At 46.8% G+C, this 16,759-nt stretch overlaps 1 protein-coding gene across 1 annotated transcript in view; it reads right to left on the bottom strand.

Moving 5' to 3' along the window:
- Positions 1 to 13,982, bottom strand: part of NDUFV2 (NADH:ubiquinone oxidoreductase core subunit V2) — a 42,258-nt gene extending 28,276 nt beyond the window's left edge. The window contains exon 1 of the mRNA XM_069731058.1: positions 13,612 to 13,982. Within this exon, the coding sequence (XP_069587159.1) occupies positions 13,612 to 13,653 (42 nt within the window). The 5' untranslated portion in view covers positions 13,654 to 13,982. The remainder of the gene's footprint in view (positions 1 to 13,611) is intronic.
- Positions 13,983 to 16,759: the final 2,777 nt, after the last annotated feature.

Consider the following 16,759-nt stretch of genomic DNA (forward strand, 5'->3'; position numbering starts at 1 on the left):
GTATCCTTCTGAAAAGTACAGATCTTCTAAGGTCGAGAAACCTTAAAGCAATTTCATTCTTCTTGCATATAGTATGAGTTACAGCACAGCTTAGGCTATGTACACCCAAGACTGGAGTACAGCACGTAGTGTAGATAATAGGCCTCACAGAAGAGCCTTCCTAAATATTTGACCATACGTGGTGCTGAGAGATGGATGGCTAACTTGCCTAACCATGACCATTGAAAAGTATTGTCCAAGCTTTTCAAACCATGCTTTCTCTGAAATGACACAGCGCTTGACAGTAAAACATACTTGGCTGCAATCGTGCAGCGAGGCCCTGATCCATGAAGCCTGCAGTTCGGTCAGCATGAATCTAGTGACTAGATTCACTTTAAAGACAACCCTTCACAAGATTTAGTGCTAAACTGGTCACATCATGGAACTGTGGGTGCAAAGCAAAGTAAAACATAGGCCCCCTATTCATCATTTGAAGCAATTTCGCCTGAATTGCTGCATAAATTGCTCTTAAAAATTGCAATTTTTTCCCACAACTCCTTGCTACGCAAACATTTTGCAACTTTGGTAATTTCATGCCAGTTTCTCCCAGCTTCACCAAAATGGGTGAAGCTGGGGTAGGACAAAGGAATGGCAGGGACATGACGCCACAGCTTGTCTACTTCTTGATAGGCCGTGACAATATTTAGCCAGAAATCTTACTCCAGTCAGCGACTGGAGTAAGATTTCTGGCGGGGTACATGGAGGTGTACACGACTCTTCAGATATGCGCCTAATAATGAATCTGGAGGGTCTACCTCCTACATGCCTCCTCATCAAGACTGTACAGAGACTCGCCAGTCTTGATGAATAGGGCCATAGGTTTTATTTTTTTAATTTCTCTCCCTTTCAGCGATATTAGCTTGCAAAGTTTAGGCTATGATTTATGATAAATCCATGGGGACATTAACAGAGATTCTTCTCTGGAGGTGTCTATTCATTCTTCTGTATGAAGGAGAAGTACAGGCCCCACAGACAAATCTCTGGTGACACTGACATGAACTAGACCAAAAATAACAACTAAACTTTACAAGTTAAAAACCTCTGCAATGGTGAGAAGTTACACAATAAAAACAGGAAAGATATATATCTTGGTACCGTGTGAGCCAGTAGATAGAAAAATATTTAGAATTGAGAGTCCTCAGTGGTTGATGCCTTTTAACCCCTTCATGACCTTGGGATTTTTCATTTCTCCGTGTTCGTTTTTCACTCCTCTCCTTCCCAGAGCCATAACTTATTTATTTTTCCATCAATTTGGCCATGTGAGGGCTTATTTTTTGCGGGACGAGTTGTACTTTTGAACGACATCATTGGTTTTAGCATGTCGTGTACTAGAGAGCGGGAAAAAAATTCCAAGTGCAGTGAAATTGCAAAAAAAGTGCAATCCCACACTTGTTTTCTGTTTGGCTTTTTTGCTAGGTTCACTAAATGCTAAAACTGACCTGACATTATGATTCTCCAGGTCAGTACGAGTTCATAGACACCTAACATGACTAGGTTATTTTTTTATCTAAGTGGTGAAAAAAAAATTCCAAACTTTGCTAAAAAAAAAAAAAAAAAAAAAATTGCGCCATTTTCCAATACTCGTAGCGTCTCCATTTTTCGTGATCTGGGGTCGGTTGAGGGCTTTATTTTTAATGACAGCATTTTGGTGCAGTTAAGTAAATAGGGCAGCACACTGCAGCGCCAAAACATGCAAACTTGAAAACACGAAATTTGAACTGCATTACTGCACTAGAAATATGAAAAATTAGAGCTTTTAGCGCATAAAAATGGCCAATTTTATGTGTACCTCGTAGCCACTTTACGGCATCTCTCTTATACGAGGTCCTACGCTTGACCTACCTCGCTGAGAATAAACGTCTCCATCTGAATGGGTATATGTGAAACCTCTTCTTGGACTCAAATTCTCTCTCTCTGTGGAGGGGTATTGGACCTACTATAATTAAAACACCTGAAGCTAGGAGGCGGAGTGCACGATCAGAAGGCTAGAGAATACATTTCAAAAACCTGACCTGCACATCCAAACATAGACTAAGTGTGAACAGGTGCTGAACCCAGAGTCGCCAACTTGTATATAGTTAAGTAAATAGGGCAGCACACTGCAGCGCCAAAACATGCAAACTTGAAAACACGAAATTTGAACTGCATTACTGCACTAGAAATATGAAAAATGAGAGCGTTTAGCGCATAAAAATGGCCAATGTTATGTGTACCTCGTAGCCACTTTACGGCATCTCTCTTATACGAGGTCCTATGCTTGACCTACCTCGCTGAGAATAAACGTCTCCATCTGAATGGGTACATGTGTCCAAGAAGAGGTTTCACATGTACCCATTCAGATGGAGACGTTTATTCTCAGGGAGGTAGGTCAAGCATAGGACCTCGTATAAGAGAGATGCCGTAAAGTGGCTACGAGGTACACATAAAATTGGCCATTTTTATGCGCTAAAAGCTCTCATTTTTCATATTTCTAGTGCAGTAATGCAGTTCAAATTTCGTGTTTTCAAGTTTGCATGTTTTGGCGCTGCAGTGTGCTGCCCTATTTACTTAACTATATACAAGTTGGCGACTCTGGGTTCAGCACCTGTTCACACTTAGTCTATGTTTGGATGTGCAGGTCAGGTTTTTGAAAAGCATTTTGGTGCAGATACGTTCTTTTGATCGCCCGTTATTGCATTTTAATGCAATGTCGCGGCGACCTAAAAAAGGTAATTCTGGCGTTTCGAATTTTTTTCTCGCTACGCCGTTTAGCGATCAGGTTAATGCTTTTTTTTAATTGATAGATCGGGCGATTCTGAGCGCGGCGATACCAAATATGTGTAGATTTGATTTTTTTTATTGATTTATTTTGATTGGGGCGAAAGGGGGGTGATTTAAACTTTTATTTTTTTTTATTTTTTTTCACTTTTTTTAACTTTTTTTTTTTTTTTACTTTTGCCATGCTTCAATAGCCTCCATGGGAGGCTAGAAGCAGGCACAACTCGATCGCCTCTGCTACATAGCAGCGATCTGCCTGATCGCTGCTATGTAGCAGAAATGGAGGTGTGCTGTGAGCGCCGACCACAGGGTGGCGCTCACAGCCACCGGTGATCAGTAACCATAGAGGTCTCTAGGACCTCTATGGTTACCATCCTGACACATCGCCGACCCCCGATCATGTGACGGGGGTCGGCGATGACGTCATTTCCGCCCGCCCGGACGGAAGCGGTAGTTAAATGCCGCTGTCTGCGTTTGACAGCGGCATTTAACTAGTTAATAGGTGCGGGCAGATCGCGATTCTGCCCGCGCCTATTATGGGCACATGTCAGCTGTTCAAAACAGCTGACATGTCCCGGCTTTGATGCGGGCTCACCGCGGAGCCCTGCATCAAAGCAGGGGATCTGACCTCGGACGTACTATCCCGTCCGAGGTCAGAAAGGGGTTAATGGCTAACTGAAAAGATGGTAACAAACTGCAAGCTTTCGAGACTACTCCGGTCTCTTCATCAGGCATAGACTAAAAGAAATTCTGAAGAATCACATATTTATACACAACACAGCACAGAACTGTCAGAGGACAACAAAACATTCACTCCTAATCTAGGAACTTTCCAATATTTATGGACACAACTGTTTCTCACTTATCACGCTCCCATAATGACAGTTCTGTGCTGTGTTGTGTATAAATATGGGATTCTTCAGAATTTGCTTTTAGTCTGTGCCTGATGAAGATACCAGTGTAGTCTCGAAAGCTTGCAATTTGTTACCATCTTTTCAGTTAGCCACTGAGGACTCAATTCTAAATATTTTTTTTACAATAGAAACAACATTTTACTCAGCTCTGCAGCCACTAATCCATGATGTAACCAGTGTAATATGCTCAAACTGGTGATAGCTCCTAATGATCTATGTGTTTCCAGCCTACATTTAGCGTGTATGCTGGAAAACCCCCGAAGTACACAATAATGTGTCCTTAATACCAGACTGGTAAACTCCGTAGACGCACATCCTGCAGGATCCAGTAAAAAAACTCCCCTTAGGTCACATTCATACATCTGTGTTTGGCAGTCAGAATACAGACCGCAATGCAGGACCGGCCGGGGGAATCCTGGTCCAAACTCACCAGCCTCACAAGCACATGATGTTCTGGTCATGGCCGGTCCGTGCATGGGCTGCAAAACATAGATGTGTAAACCTGCTCTGAAACAGACTCCTGTTAAAAGAAAAAAAATGTAATTCTGTGGGTGCCGGATGCCACTGTTAGCAAGAGTCTGAGATTTCCCACTATCTCAGGAACCCTATATTAACCCCTTAGCGACCGCCGATACGCCTTTTAACGGCGGCCGCTAAGGGTACTTAAACCACAGCGCCGTTAATTAACGGCGCTGTGGAAAAAGTCCATAGCGCCCCCCAGAGGCCGATTTTCTCCGGGGTCTCGGCTGCCGAGGGTAGCCGAGACCCCAGAGAACATGATTCGGGGGGTTTTTAACCCACCCCGCATTTGCGATCGCCGGTAATTAACCGTTTACCGGCGATCGCAAAAAAAAAAAAAAAAAAAGTGATCTCTTTTTAATTTCTCTGTCCTCCGATGTGATTGCACATCGGAGGACAGAGAAAAGGGGTCCCAGGTGGCCCCCCAATACTCACCTAGCTCCCCCGATGCTCCTCGTGTCTCCCGGTGGGCGCCGCCATCTTCAAAATGGCGGGCGCATGCGCAGTGCACCCGCCGGCCGGCACCGGGAGAATCTTTGGGGTCTCGGCTGCCGGGGGTAGCCGAGACCCCAAAGAGCACGATCGGGGTCGGTATTACCGACCCCTGTTTTGCGATCGCCGGTAATTAACTGTTTACCGGCGACCGCAAAAAAAAAAAAAAAAAAAGTAAAGTGTAATTCTCTGTCCTCTGATGTGATCGCACATCAGAGGACAGAGAAATAGGGGGATTCGGGGACCCTAGCATACTCACCTAGGTCCCTGGATCCTCTTGCTGCTCCTCCTGGCCGCCGGCAGCAGAACATGGCGGACGCATGCCCAGTGCGCCCGCCATCTGTCTCCATCTGCCGGCCGGCAGGAGAACAGCAGTTGGGGCTAAAATTAGGGGTAGGGTTAGGGGTAGGGTTAGGGGTAGGGTTAGGTTAGGGGTAGGGTTAGGGGTAGGGTTAGGTTAGGGGTAGGGTTAGGGGTAGGGTTAGGGGTAGGGTTAGGGGTAGGGTTAGGGGTAGGGTTAGGGGTAGGGTTAGGGGTAGGGTTAGGGGTAGGGGTAGGGTTAGGGGTAGGGTTAGGGGTAGGGTTAGGGGTAGGGTTAGGGGTAGGGTTAGGGTTAGGGGTAGGGTTAGGGGTAGGGTTATGGTTAGGTTAGGGGTAGGGTTAGGGGTAGGGTTAGGTTAGGGGTAGGGTTAGGTTAGGGGTAGGGTTAGGGTTAGCTTAGGGTTAGGTTAGGGGTAGGGTTAGGGGTAGGGTTAGGTTAGAGGTAGGGTTAGGTTAGGGGTAGGGCTAGGGTTGGGGCTAAATTTAGGGTTAGGGTTGGGGCTAAATTTAGGGTTAGGGTTGGGGCTAAACTTAGGGTTAGGCTTCTTTCACACTTACGTCGGTACGGGGCCGTCGCAATGCGTCGGCCCGACATACCGACGCACGTTGTGAAAATTGTGCACAACGTGGGCAGCAGCTGTAGTTTTTCAACACATCCGCTGCCCAATCTATGTCCTGGGGAGGAGGGGGCGGAGTTACGGCCACGCATGCGCGGTCAGAAATGGCGGATGCGACGTACAAAAAAACGTTTCATTGAACGTTTTTTGTGCCGACGCTCCGCCAAAACACAACTGATCCAGTGCACGACGGACGCGACGTGTGGCCATCCGTCACGATCCGTCGGCAATACAAGTCTATGGGCAAAAAACGCATCCTGCGGGCACATTTGCAGGATCCGTTTCTTGTCCAAAACGACGGATTGCGACGGAATGCCAAACGACGCAAGTGTGAAAGTAGCCCTAGGGCTAGGGTTAGGGTTGGGGCTAAAGTTAGGGCTAGGGTTGGGGCTAAAGTTAGGGTTAGAGCTGGGATTAGGGTTAGGGTTTGGATTAGGGTTGGTATTAGGGTTAGGGTTGGCATTAGGGTTACGCTTGGGATTAGGGTTAGGTTTGGGATTAGGGTTAAGGTTAGGGTTGTGATTAGGGGTGTATTGGGATTAGGGTTAGGTTTGAGGTTAGGGTTGAGATTAGGATTAGGGGTGTGTTGGATTTAGGGTTTTGATTAGGGTTATGGTTAGGGTTGACTTGGGGTAAGGGTTGTGATTATGGTTAGGGTTAGTGATTAGGATTATGGATGAGGTTGGGATTAGGGTTAGGGGTGTGTTGGGGTTAGGGTTGGAGCTAGAATTGGGGGGTTTCCACTGTTTAGGTACATCAGGGGGTCTCCAAACACGACAGCCAATTTTACGCTCAAAAAGTCAAATGGTGCTCCCTCCCTTCTGAGCTCTGCCGTGCGCCCAAACAGTGGGTTACCCCCACATATGGGGCATCAGCGTACTCGGGATAAATTGGACAACAACTTCTGGGGTCCAATTTCTCTTGTTACCCTTGTGAAAATAAAAACTTGGGGGCTACAAAATCTTTTTTGTGAAAAAAAAATATTTTTTATTTTCACGACTCTGCATTCTAAACTTCTGTGAAGCACTTGGGCATTCAAAGTTCTCACCACACATCTAGATAAGTTCCTTGGGGGGTCTAGTTTCCAAAATGGGGTCACTTGTGGGGGGTTACTACAGTTTAGGTACATCAGGGGCTCTGCAATCGCAACATAATGCCCACAGACCATTCTATCAAAGTCTGCATTCCAAAAAGGCGCTCCTTCCCTTCCGAGCTCTGCCGTGCGCCCAAACAGTGGTTTACCGCCACATATGGCGCATCAGCGTACTCGGGATAAATTGGACAACAACTATTGCAGTCCAATTTCTCCTGTTACCCTTGTGAAAATAAAAACTTGGGGGCTACAATATCTTTTTTGTGGAAAAAAAAATATTTTTTATTTTCACGACTCTGCATTCTAAACTTCTGTGAAGCACTTGGGCATTCAAAGTTCTCACCACACATCTAGATAAGTTCCTTGGGGGGTCTAGTTTCCAAAATGGGGTCACTTGTGGAGGGTTTCTACTGGTTAGGTACATCAGGGGCTCTGCAAATGCAACATAATACCCGCAGACCATTCTATCAAAGTCTGCATTCCAAAACGGCGCTCCTTCCTTCCGAGCTCTGCCGTGCGCCCAAACAGTGGTTTACCCCCACATATGGGGTACCAGCATACTCAGGACAAATTGTACAACAACTTTTGGGGTCCAGTTTCTCTTGTTACCCTTGTGAAAATAAAAATTTGGTGGCTAAAAAATCTTTTTTGTGGAAAAAAAAAATATTTTTTATTTTCACGGCTCTGCATTATAAACTTCGGTGAAGCACTTGGGCATTCAAGGTTCTCACCACACATCTAGATAAGTTCCATGGGGGGTCTAGTTTCCAAAATGGGGTCACTTGTGGGGGATTTCTACTGTTTAGGCACATCAGGGGCTCTCCAAACGCGACATGGCGTCCGATCTCAATTCCAGCCAATTCTACATTGAAAAAGTAAAACGGCACTCTTTCTCTTCCAAGCTCTGCGGTACCCCCACATATTGGGTATCGACGTACTCAGGAGAAATTGCACAACAACTTATGTGGTCTAATTTCTCCTGTTACCCTTGTGAAAATAAAAATTTGTGGGCAAAAAGATCATTTTTGTAGAAAAAATGCAATTTTTTTTTTTCACGGCTCTACGTTATAAACTTCTGTGAAGCACATGGGGGTTCAAAGTGCTCGCCACACATCTAGATAAGTTCCTTAACCCTCCGTCACATACAACTGATCTGACAGGCGCTTCTCTTTTACTTTCATTTCTCCTTCCTCACCAGATTGTGAGGAAACCCCCTCCCTCCAGGTAGTCTCCTGTCTCTTGAAGGTCTGTGAAACCTGATATCACAGTTGGATTTCAGAGCTTCAGGGGAGAGGATATAGCTGCACAGATCTCTCAGGCTCATTGTATGTGAATACGTCACATTCAGTAAGGTTGGTATTTTATGTTTTTATTCATCACAATAGTTTATTTAGCTTGTTTTATGAACGTATAGCACGAAATGTGAGGATATTTCATAGAAATAAGGGAGATTTTATAAAAGAAAGTGTGCTGCTCAGGCATATACAGTAGTTCCCTAACATATTCCCTCTCTTGCTTCAGATTATCTGCTGAAATGGAGAGGAAAATGTACAATTTATCCAAACAACTTGATGTTGAGGAAGTAACAAACATGCTGTTAGATGATAGAGACCTCACACTGAATGAGGATTTAGGAGAGGAAAGTGAGATTGATTCTCATGATGAGGTGGAAGAATGTGTCCTGGATTCTGAAACAGAGCAAGATGGTGACAGTGGTGAGGATGAAGAAGTTGGATCATATTATATTGGAAAAGATAAAAATACTAAATGGAACAAGAAGCCATTCCAGAAAAAACGTAGGGAACCTTTAAACATTATTACTCACCTTCCTGCAGTAATAGGAACTGCACGTAATGCAAAAACTGCAGTTGAATCCTGGAACAGTATATTTACAGATGACATTCTGGACTCTATTGTCACATATACCAACCAATATATAGACATTATAAAGGACAAGTACATCTGCAACAGAACCATCAAGCCCACAGATGAAATAGAACTGCGTGCTTTTTGGGGATTACTGTACCTTGCAGGAGCTTATAGGGCAAATAGACAAAGTTTGGAGGAACTTTGGGGTAAAGATGGGGATGGAGTTGAAAAATTTAGCCTTGTTATGTCCATAAACAGATTCAAGATTCTAATTCGTTGCCTTCGGTTTGACGACAGAACTACCCGAACCGAACGCAAAACACATGACCGACTTGCTCCAATTCGTGATATATTTCAAAGATTTGTTGTAAACTGTAAACAAAGTTATTACCCTGGAGAGAATCTCATTATTGACGAAATGCTCCCTGGTTTTCGTGGTAGATGTGCCTTTCGTCAATATATTCCATCAAAGCCAAACAAATATGGAATAAAAATTTATGCCCTTGTTGATGCCAGTAAGACCTACACTTACAACCTGGAAGTTTATGCAGGAAAACAACCAGAAGGTCCTTACTGTGTGAGCAACAAACCCACTGATGTTGTAAAAAGACTGGCTGAACCCTTATTTGGATCGGGTCGCAATATTACAGCTGACAATTGGTTTACAAGTTGTGATCTGAAGCTGTCATATGTGGGAACTGTAAGAAAAAACAAAAGGGAATTGCCGCCACAGTTTGTAAGTGTGAAAGAGAGACAACAGTACAGCAGTATGTTTGCATTCCATAATGGAAAGGCTTTAGTTTCCTATGTACCACATGCCAAAAAAATCGTACTTCTTCTATCAACACTTCATGATGATGCTGCCATCGATCCTGGGACTGGGGCAGAAAAAAACCCGGAGATAATTACATTTTACAATGCCACCAAAGGGGGTGTGGATACAGCAGATCAGATGTGCTCCACTTTCAACGTCAGCAGAAACATCAAACGCTTGCCAATGGTCATATTTTTTGCTATGTTGAATTTGGGTGGTATAAATTCACAAGTAATTTATCTTGAAAACAAGCTTGAACCACTCCGTAGACGATTGTATCTGAAAAAATTGGCCCATGAACTAGTACTTGGAGAGCTACGCAGGAGAAGCGTGAAAACAATCGGTATCCCCTCTCGCCTTCAAGTTCAGCTCAAAAGGTTCCGCCCAGAAGATGATGGTGAAAAGTCACCATCTGCACCACCTCACAAAAGAAGGAGATGCACCACCTGCCAAACGGAAAGCGGAACCAGAAGGCTTTCAAATTATGAATGTCTCAAATGTCATAAAGCAATTTGCCTGACACATGCAAAAATGGTGTGTAATTCTTGCTATTTGCTCTGCAAGTGTGACTTTTCTGGGGAAACCTCAGCATCTACTTCTGATTGAATATGTTTTTAATAGTACTTAAGGTACCTTAAAATTAAGTTTGTGTTCAAAAATTTTCTTTGTACATTTTTTTGAGAGAGTCGAACTGGGGACTATTTGGCGGGAGTTTTGAAAAGTTTGTATTTCATAGTTATTAGTTTTATGTTAAGTAAATGTTTTTTTTTGCAACTGATTATGTGTAGTCTCTTTTATTACATCCCTATGAAGGTCACTGATCACTTTTAGAGCACTGAAATTGCAAACATTAGATATTATAGGTATTTTTCCAGCAGGCGCCTGACAGGCACATTGTATGTGAACTCGTTAGTCCAAATATTGTATGTGACGGAGGGTTAAGGGGTCTAGTTTCCAAAATGGTGTCACTTGTGGGGGGTTTCCACTGTTTAGGCACATCAGGGGCTCTCCAAACGCGACATGGCGTCCAATCTCAATTCCAGCCAATTCTACATTGAAAAAGTAAAACGGCACTCCTTCTCTTCCAAGCTCTGCGGTGCGCCCTAACAGTTGTTTACCCCCACATATTGGGTATCAGCGTACTCAGGAGAAATTGCACAACAACTTTTGTGGTCTAATTTCTCCTGTTACGCTTGTGAAAATAAGAATTTGTGGGCAAAAAGATCATTTTTGTGTAAACAAAAGCGATTTTTTATTTTCACGGCTCTACGTTATAAACTTCTGTGAAGCACTTGGGGGTTCAAAGTGCTCACCACACATCTAGATAAGTTCCTTAAGGGGTCTAGTTTCCAAAATGGTGTCACTTGTGGGGAGTTTCCACTGTTTAGGCACATCAGGGGCTCTCTAAACGTGACATGGCGTCCGATCTCAATTCCAGCCAATTCTGCATTGAAAAAGTCAAACGGCGCTCCTTCACTTCTAAGTTCTGCGGTGCGCCCTAACAGTGGTTTACCCCCACATATGGGGTATTGGCGTATTCAGGAGAAATTGCATAACAAAATTTATGGTTACATTTCTGTTTTTACACTTGTGAAAATAAAAAAAATGGTTCTGAATTAAGATGTTTGCAAAAAAAAGTTAAATGTTCATTTTTTCCTTCCACATTGTTTCAGTTCCTGTGAAGCACGTAAAGGGTTAATAAACTTCTTGAATGTGGTTTTGAGAACCTTGATGGGTGTAGTTTTTAGAATGGTGTCACACTTCATTATTTTCTATCATATAGACCCCTCAAAATGACTTCAAATGTGATGTGGTCCCTAAAAAAAAATGGTGTTGTAAAAATGAGAAATTGCTGGTCAACTTTTAACCCTTATAACTCCCTAACAAAAAAAAATTTTGTTTCCAAAATTGTGCTGATGTAAAGTAGACATGTGGGAAATGTTATTTATTAACTATTTTTTATGACAAATCTCTCTGATTTAAGGGCATAAAAATACAAAGTTTGAAAACTGCAAAATTTTAAAAATTTTCGCCATATTTCCGTTTTTTTCATAAATAATCGCAAGTAATATCGAAGAAATGTTACCACTAACATGAAGTACAATATGTCACGAAAAAACAATCTCAGAATCAGCGGGATCCGTTGAAGCGTTCCAGAGTTATAACCTCATAAAGTGACAGTGGTCAGAATTGCAAAAATTGGCCTGGTCATTAAGTACCAAATTGGCTCTGTCACTAAGGGGTTAAATGTAGTCTCCTTTGTAAGATAAAAACATCCCATTCCAGAGATGTCGGCGCCAGGTCTGCCAGGGTTTGCATGACACTTATACTACATGAGCGCTGCAGCCAATCAGCGACTGTTGGGCTCACACTTCCCTTGGAGGACACCGCAACATCCGTGGGAGCTGTGAGAACTGCGGCCCAAAGTCGGCCACTGATCGGCTGTAGGGTTAAGGCTAGGTTCACATTGCGTTAATGGGTGTCTGCTAGCGGACTCCGTTTCATGGCGCAATTAACGCTATGTAACAGATCCGTTAGCGCACCCATTGACTGTAATGTGCTAACGGATCCCTAACGCATTGCAAACGTATGCCTTTTTTGGCATGCGTCTGCGATGTGCCGTTAGTTTCGGACGGACCTCGAACGCTGCTTGCAGCGTTCAGGGTCCGTTCCTCGCTAGCGCAGATCGGGCATCTGTGCTAGCGGGATTGCCAAACACAATCCCTTTTTGGACATTGCGTTAGCGCAGTCCATTAGCGTATCCGCTAAACGGATTGCACTAATGCAATGTGAATCTAGCCTAACTAAGCCAGCCAGACCTTGGCACCAACATTGCCAGAACGCTGCTGGTGCAGGAGGCGAGGGTCTTATTTTTACTTTTCAGGAAGGATTACTTCATTTTAAAGGGGTGCTTCTCAAAGTAGTGGAAACTCCTTGATATGTGGACTGGGTGATTTATGCCCTGAATGCAAGACGTTCAATTACCATATACTGGTACTGGACTGTGTATGCCCAGGACTGTGCGGTGCCCTGGATGCAGGATGTGGGGTGAACATAGACTAGTACTGGACGGTGTATGCCCAGGACTGTGCGGTGCCCTGGATGCAGGATGTGGGGTGACCATAGACTGGTACTGGACGGTGTATGCCCAGGACTGTGCGGCGCCCTGGATGCAGGATGACCATGGACTGGTACTGGACGGTGTATGCCCAGGACTGTGCGGTGCCCTGGATGCAGGATGTGGGGTGAACATAGACTGGTACTGGACGGTGTATGCCCAGGACTGTGCGGTACCCTGGATGCAGAATGTGGGGTGAACATAGACTGGTACTGGATGGTGTATGCCCTGGATGCACAATGTGGGGTGAACATAGACTGGTACTGGACGGTGTATGCCCAGGACTGTGCGGTGCCCTGGATGCAGGATGTGGGGTGACCATATACTGGTACTGGACGGTGTATGCCCAGGACTGTGCGGCGCCCTGGATGCAGGATGTGGGGTGACCATAGACTGGTACTGGACGGTGTATGCCCAAGACTGTGCGGTGCCCTGGATGCAGGATGTGGGGTGAACATAGACTGGTGGGTTCATGCCCAGGACTGTGCGGTGCCCTGGATGCAGGATGTTGGGTGACCATAGACTGGTACTGGACGGTGTATGCCCTGGATGCACAATGTGGGGTGAACATAGACTGGTACTGGACGGTGTATGCCCAGGACTGTGCGGCGCCCTGGATGCAGGATGACCATAGACTGGTACTGGATTGTGTATGCCCAGGACTGTGCGGTGCCCTGGATGCAGGATGACCATAGACTGGTACTGGACGGTGTATGCCCAGGACTGTGCGGTGCCCTGGATGCAGGATGTGGGGTGACCATAGACTGGTACTGGACGGTGTATGCCCAGGACTGTGCGGCGCCCTGGATGCAGGAGGTTTCTGCAGGAGGCCTTGGGCACAGCGCACTGGCACGTACATGGCCGCTTCTTCCCTGGTAATACTGACACTGAGGACAGGCACAGCACAGTGTCCTGCTGCTCTATGGAGAAAGGCCGGCACTGCAGAGGCTACTGACAGCTGGGGGTGAGGCCGCGCCGTGTGAAGGTCGTGCTCACCCCCGGTGCCCATACTGCGGGTGCACAGCCCCTACCTCAGCCACGGTGCACAGGTTACTCACCGAACTAGTGACACCGGCCCGGAGCCTGGCACACAGGAACATGGCGCCTCAGGTCACGGCGACTCTGGGCCCCAAGACCAGCGGAGACAGACAGGCAGCACTAGCAGCGCGCAGATCTCAGGGAGCGGGCCGACTGCCGATGAGAACCGAGCTCACGCAAGGCCAAATTAATCACACGCCGAATAATCGTGCGACCGCTGCGCAGGGAAGTCAGTACCAGTCAGTGAGCTGAGCGGAGCCGAATGACCCGGATCATGAAAATAGCAGGACTGCCCATCAATTATTATCTGCTGAATCTGATAAGCTGCAGGCACCAGCCAGGAAAGAAAAAAAAACTCGGCTCACTCACAGTGCAGAGCCGACTCACATTCACAGCAGGGAGCCGGCTCTTTGTATCAGATCGTTCACAAACGACACATCACTAGTGTCACCGCGCTCCGGCTCAGCGGGTGGAGGGAGACAGGCTCTTCTCATGCCTGTGCCCACCATCCGTCATCATCTGTGCCCACATCAGTCATCTCCTGTGCCCACCATCAGTCATCATCTGTGCTCACATCAGTCATCATCTGTGCCCACCATCAATCATCATCTGTGCTCACATCAGTCATCTCCTGTGCCCACCATCAATCATCATCTGTGCTCACATCAGTCATCTCCTGTGCCCACCATCAATCATCATCTGTGCTCACATCAGTCATCTCCTGTGCCCACCATCAATCATCATCTGTGCTCACATCAGTCATCATCTGTGCCCACCATCAATCATCATCTGTGCTCACATCAGTCATCTCCTGTGCCCACCATCAGTCATCATCTGTGCCCACATCAGTCATCTCCTGTGCCCACCATCAATCATCATCTGTGCTCACATCAGTCATCTCCTGTGCCCACCATCAGTCATCATCTGTGCCCACATCAGTCATCTCCCGTGCCCACCATCAGTCATCATCTGTGCCCACATCAGTCATCTCCCGTGCCCACCATCAATCATCATCTGTGCTCACATCAGTCATCTCCTGTGCCCACCATCAATCATCATCTGTGCTCACATCAGTCATCATCTCTGCCCACCATCCGTCATCATCTGTGCCCACATCAGTCATCTCCTGGGCCCACCATCAGTCACATTCTGTGCCCACATCAGTCATCTCCTGGGTCCACCATCAGTCATTATCTGTGCCCACATCAGTCATCTCCTGTGCCCACCATCAGTCATCATCTATGCCCACATCAGTCATCTCCTGGGCCCACCATCAGTCATCATCTGTGCCCACATCAGTCATCTCCTGTGCCCACCATCAGTCATCATCTGCCCACCATCAGTCATCTCCTGGGCCCACCTTAGTCACAGTCTGTGACCACCATCAGTCATCTCCTGGGCCCACCATCAGTCACAGTCTGTGACCACCATCAGTCATCTCCTGGGCCCACCATCAGTCACATTCTGTGCCCACATCAGTCATCTCCTGTGCCCACCATCAGTCATCATCTGTGCCCACATCAGTCATCTCCTGGGCCCACCATCAGTCACATTCTGTGCCCACATCAGTCATCTCCTGGGCCCACCATCAGTCACAGTCTGTGACCACCATCAGTCATCTCCTGGGCCCACCATCACTCATCATCTGTGCCCACATCAGTCATCTCCTGTGCCCACCATCAGTCATCTCCTGGGCCCACCATCAGTCATCTCCTGGGCCCACCATCACTCATCATCTGTGCCCACATCAGTCATCTCCTGGGCCCACCATCAGTCACAGTCTGTGACCACCATCAGTCATCTCCTGGGCCCACCATCAGTCACATTCTGTGACCACCATCAGTCATCTCCTGGGCCCACCATCAGTCACAGTCTGTGCCCACCATCAGTCACATTCTGTGACCACTATCAGTCATCTCCTGGGCCCACCATCAGTCATCTCCTGGGCCCACTATCAGTCACATTCTGTGCCCACATCAGTCATCTCCTGTGCCCACCATCAGTCACATTCTGTGACCACCATCAGTCATCTCCTGGGCCCACCATCAGTCACAGTCTGTGCCCACCATCAGTCACATTCTGTGACCACTATCAGTCATCTCCTGGGCCCACCATCAGTCATCTCCTGGGCCCACCATCAGTCACATTCTGTGCCCACATCAGTCATCTCCTGTGCCCACCATCAGTCACATTCTGTGACCACCATCAGTCATCTCCTGGGCCCACCATCAGTCACAGTCTGTGCCCACCATCAGTCACATTCTGTGACCACTATCAGTCATTTCCTGGGCCCACCATCAGTCATCTCCTGGGCCCACCATCAGTCACATTCTGTGCCCACATCAGTCATCTCCTGTGCCCACCATCAGTCATCATCTGTGCCCACATCAGTCATCTCCTGGGCCCACCATCAGTCACATTCTGTGCCCACATCAGTCATCTCCTGGGCCCACCATCAGTCACAGTCTGTGACCACCATCAGTCATCTCCTGGGCCCACCATCACTCATCATCTGTGCCCACATCAGTCATCTCCTGTGCCCACCATCAGTCATCTCCTGGGCCCACCATCAGTCATCTCCTGGGCCCACCATCACTCATCATCTGTGCCCACATCAGTCATCTCCTGGGCCCACCATCAGTCACAGTCTGTGACCACCATCAGTCATCTCCTGGGCCCACCATCAGTCACATTCTGTGACCACCATCAGTCATCTCCTGGGCCCACCATCAGTCACAGTCTGTGCCCACCATCAGTCACATTCTGTGACCACTATCAGTCATCTCCTGGGCCCACCATCAGTCATCTCCTGGGCCCACTATCAGTCACATTCTGTGCCCACATCAGTCATCTCCTGTGCCCACCATCAGTCACATTCTGTGACCACCATCAGTCATCTCCTGGGCCCACCATCAGTCACAGTCTGTGCCCACCATCAGTCACATTCTGTGACCACTATCAGTCATCTCCTGGGCCCACCATCAGTCATCTCCTGGGCCCACCATCAGTCACATTCTGTGCCCACATCAGTCATCTCCTGTGCCCACCATCAGTCACATTCTGTGACCACCATCAGTCATCTCCTGGGCCCACCATCAGTCACAGTCTGTGCCCACCATCAGTCACATTCTGTGACCACTATCAGTCATTTCCTGGGCCCACCATCAG

Source organism: Ranitomeya imitator, chromosome 6 (assembly GCF_032444005.1).
Source record: "Ranitomeya imitator isolate aRanImi1 chromosome 6, aRanImi1.pri, whole genome shotgun sequence".
Taxonomy (NCBI): Eukaryota; Metazoa; Chordata; class Amphibia; order Anura; family Dendrobatidae; genus Ranitomeya; species Ranitomeya imitator.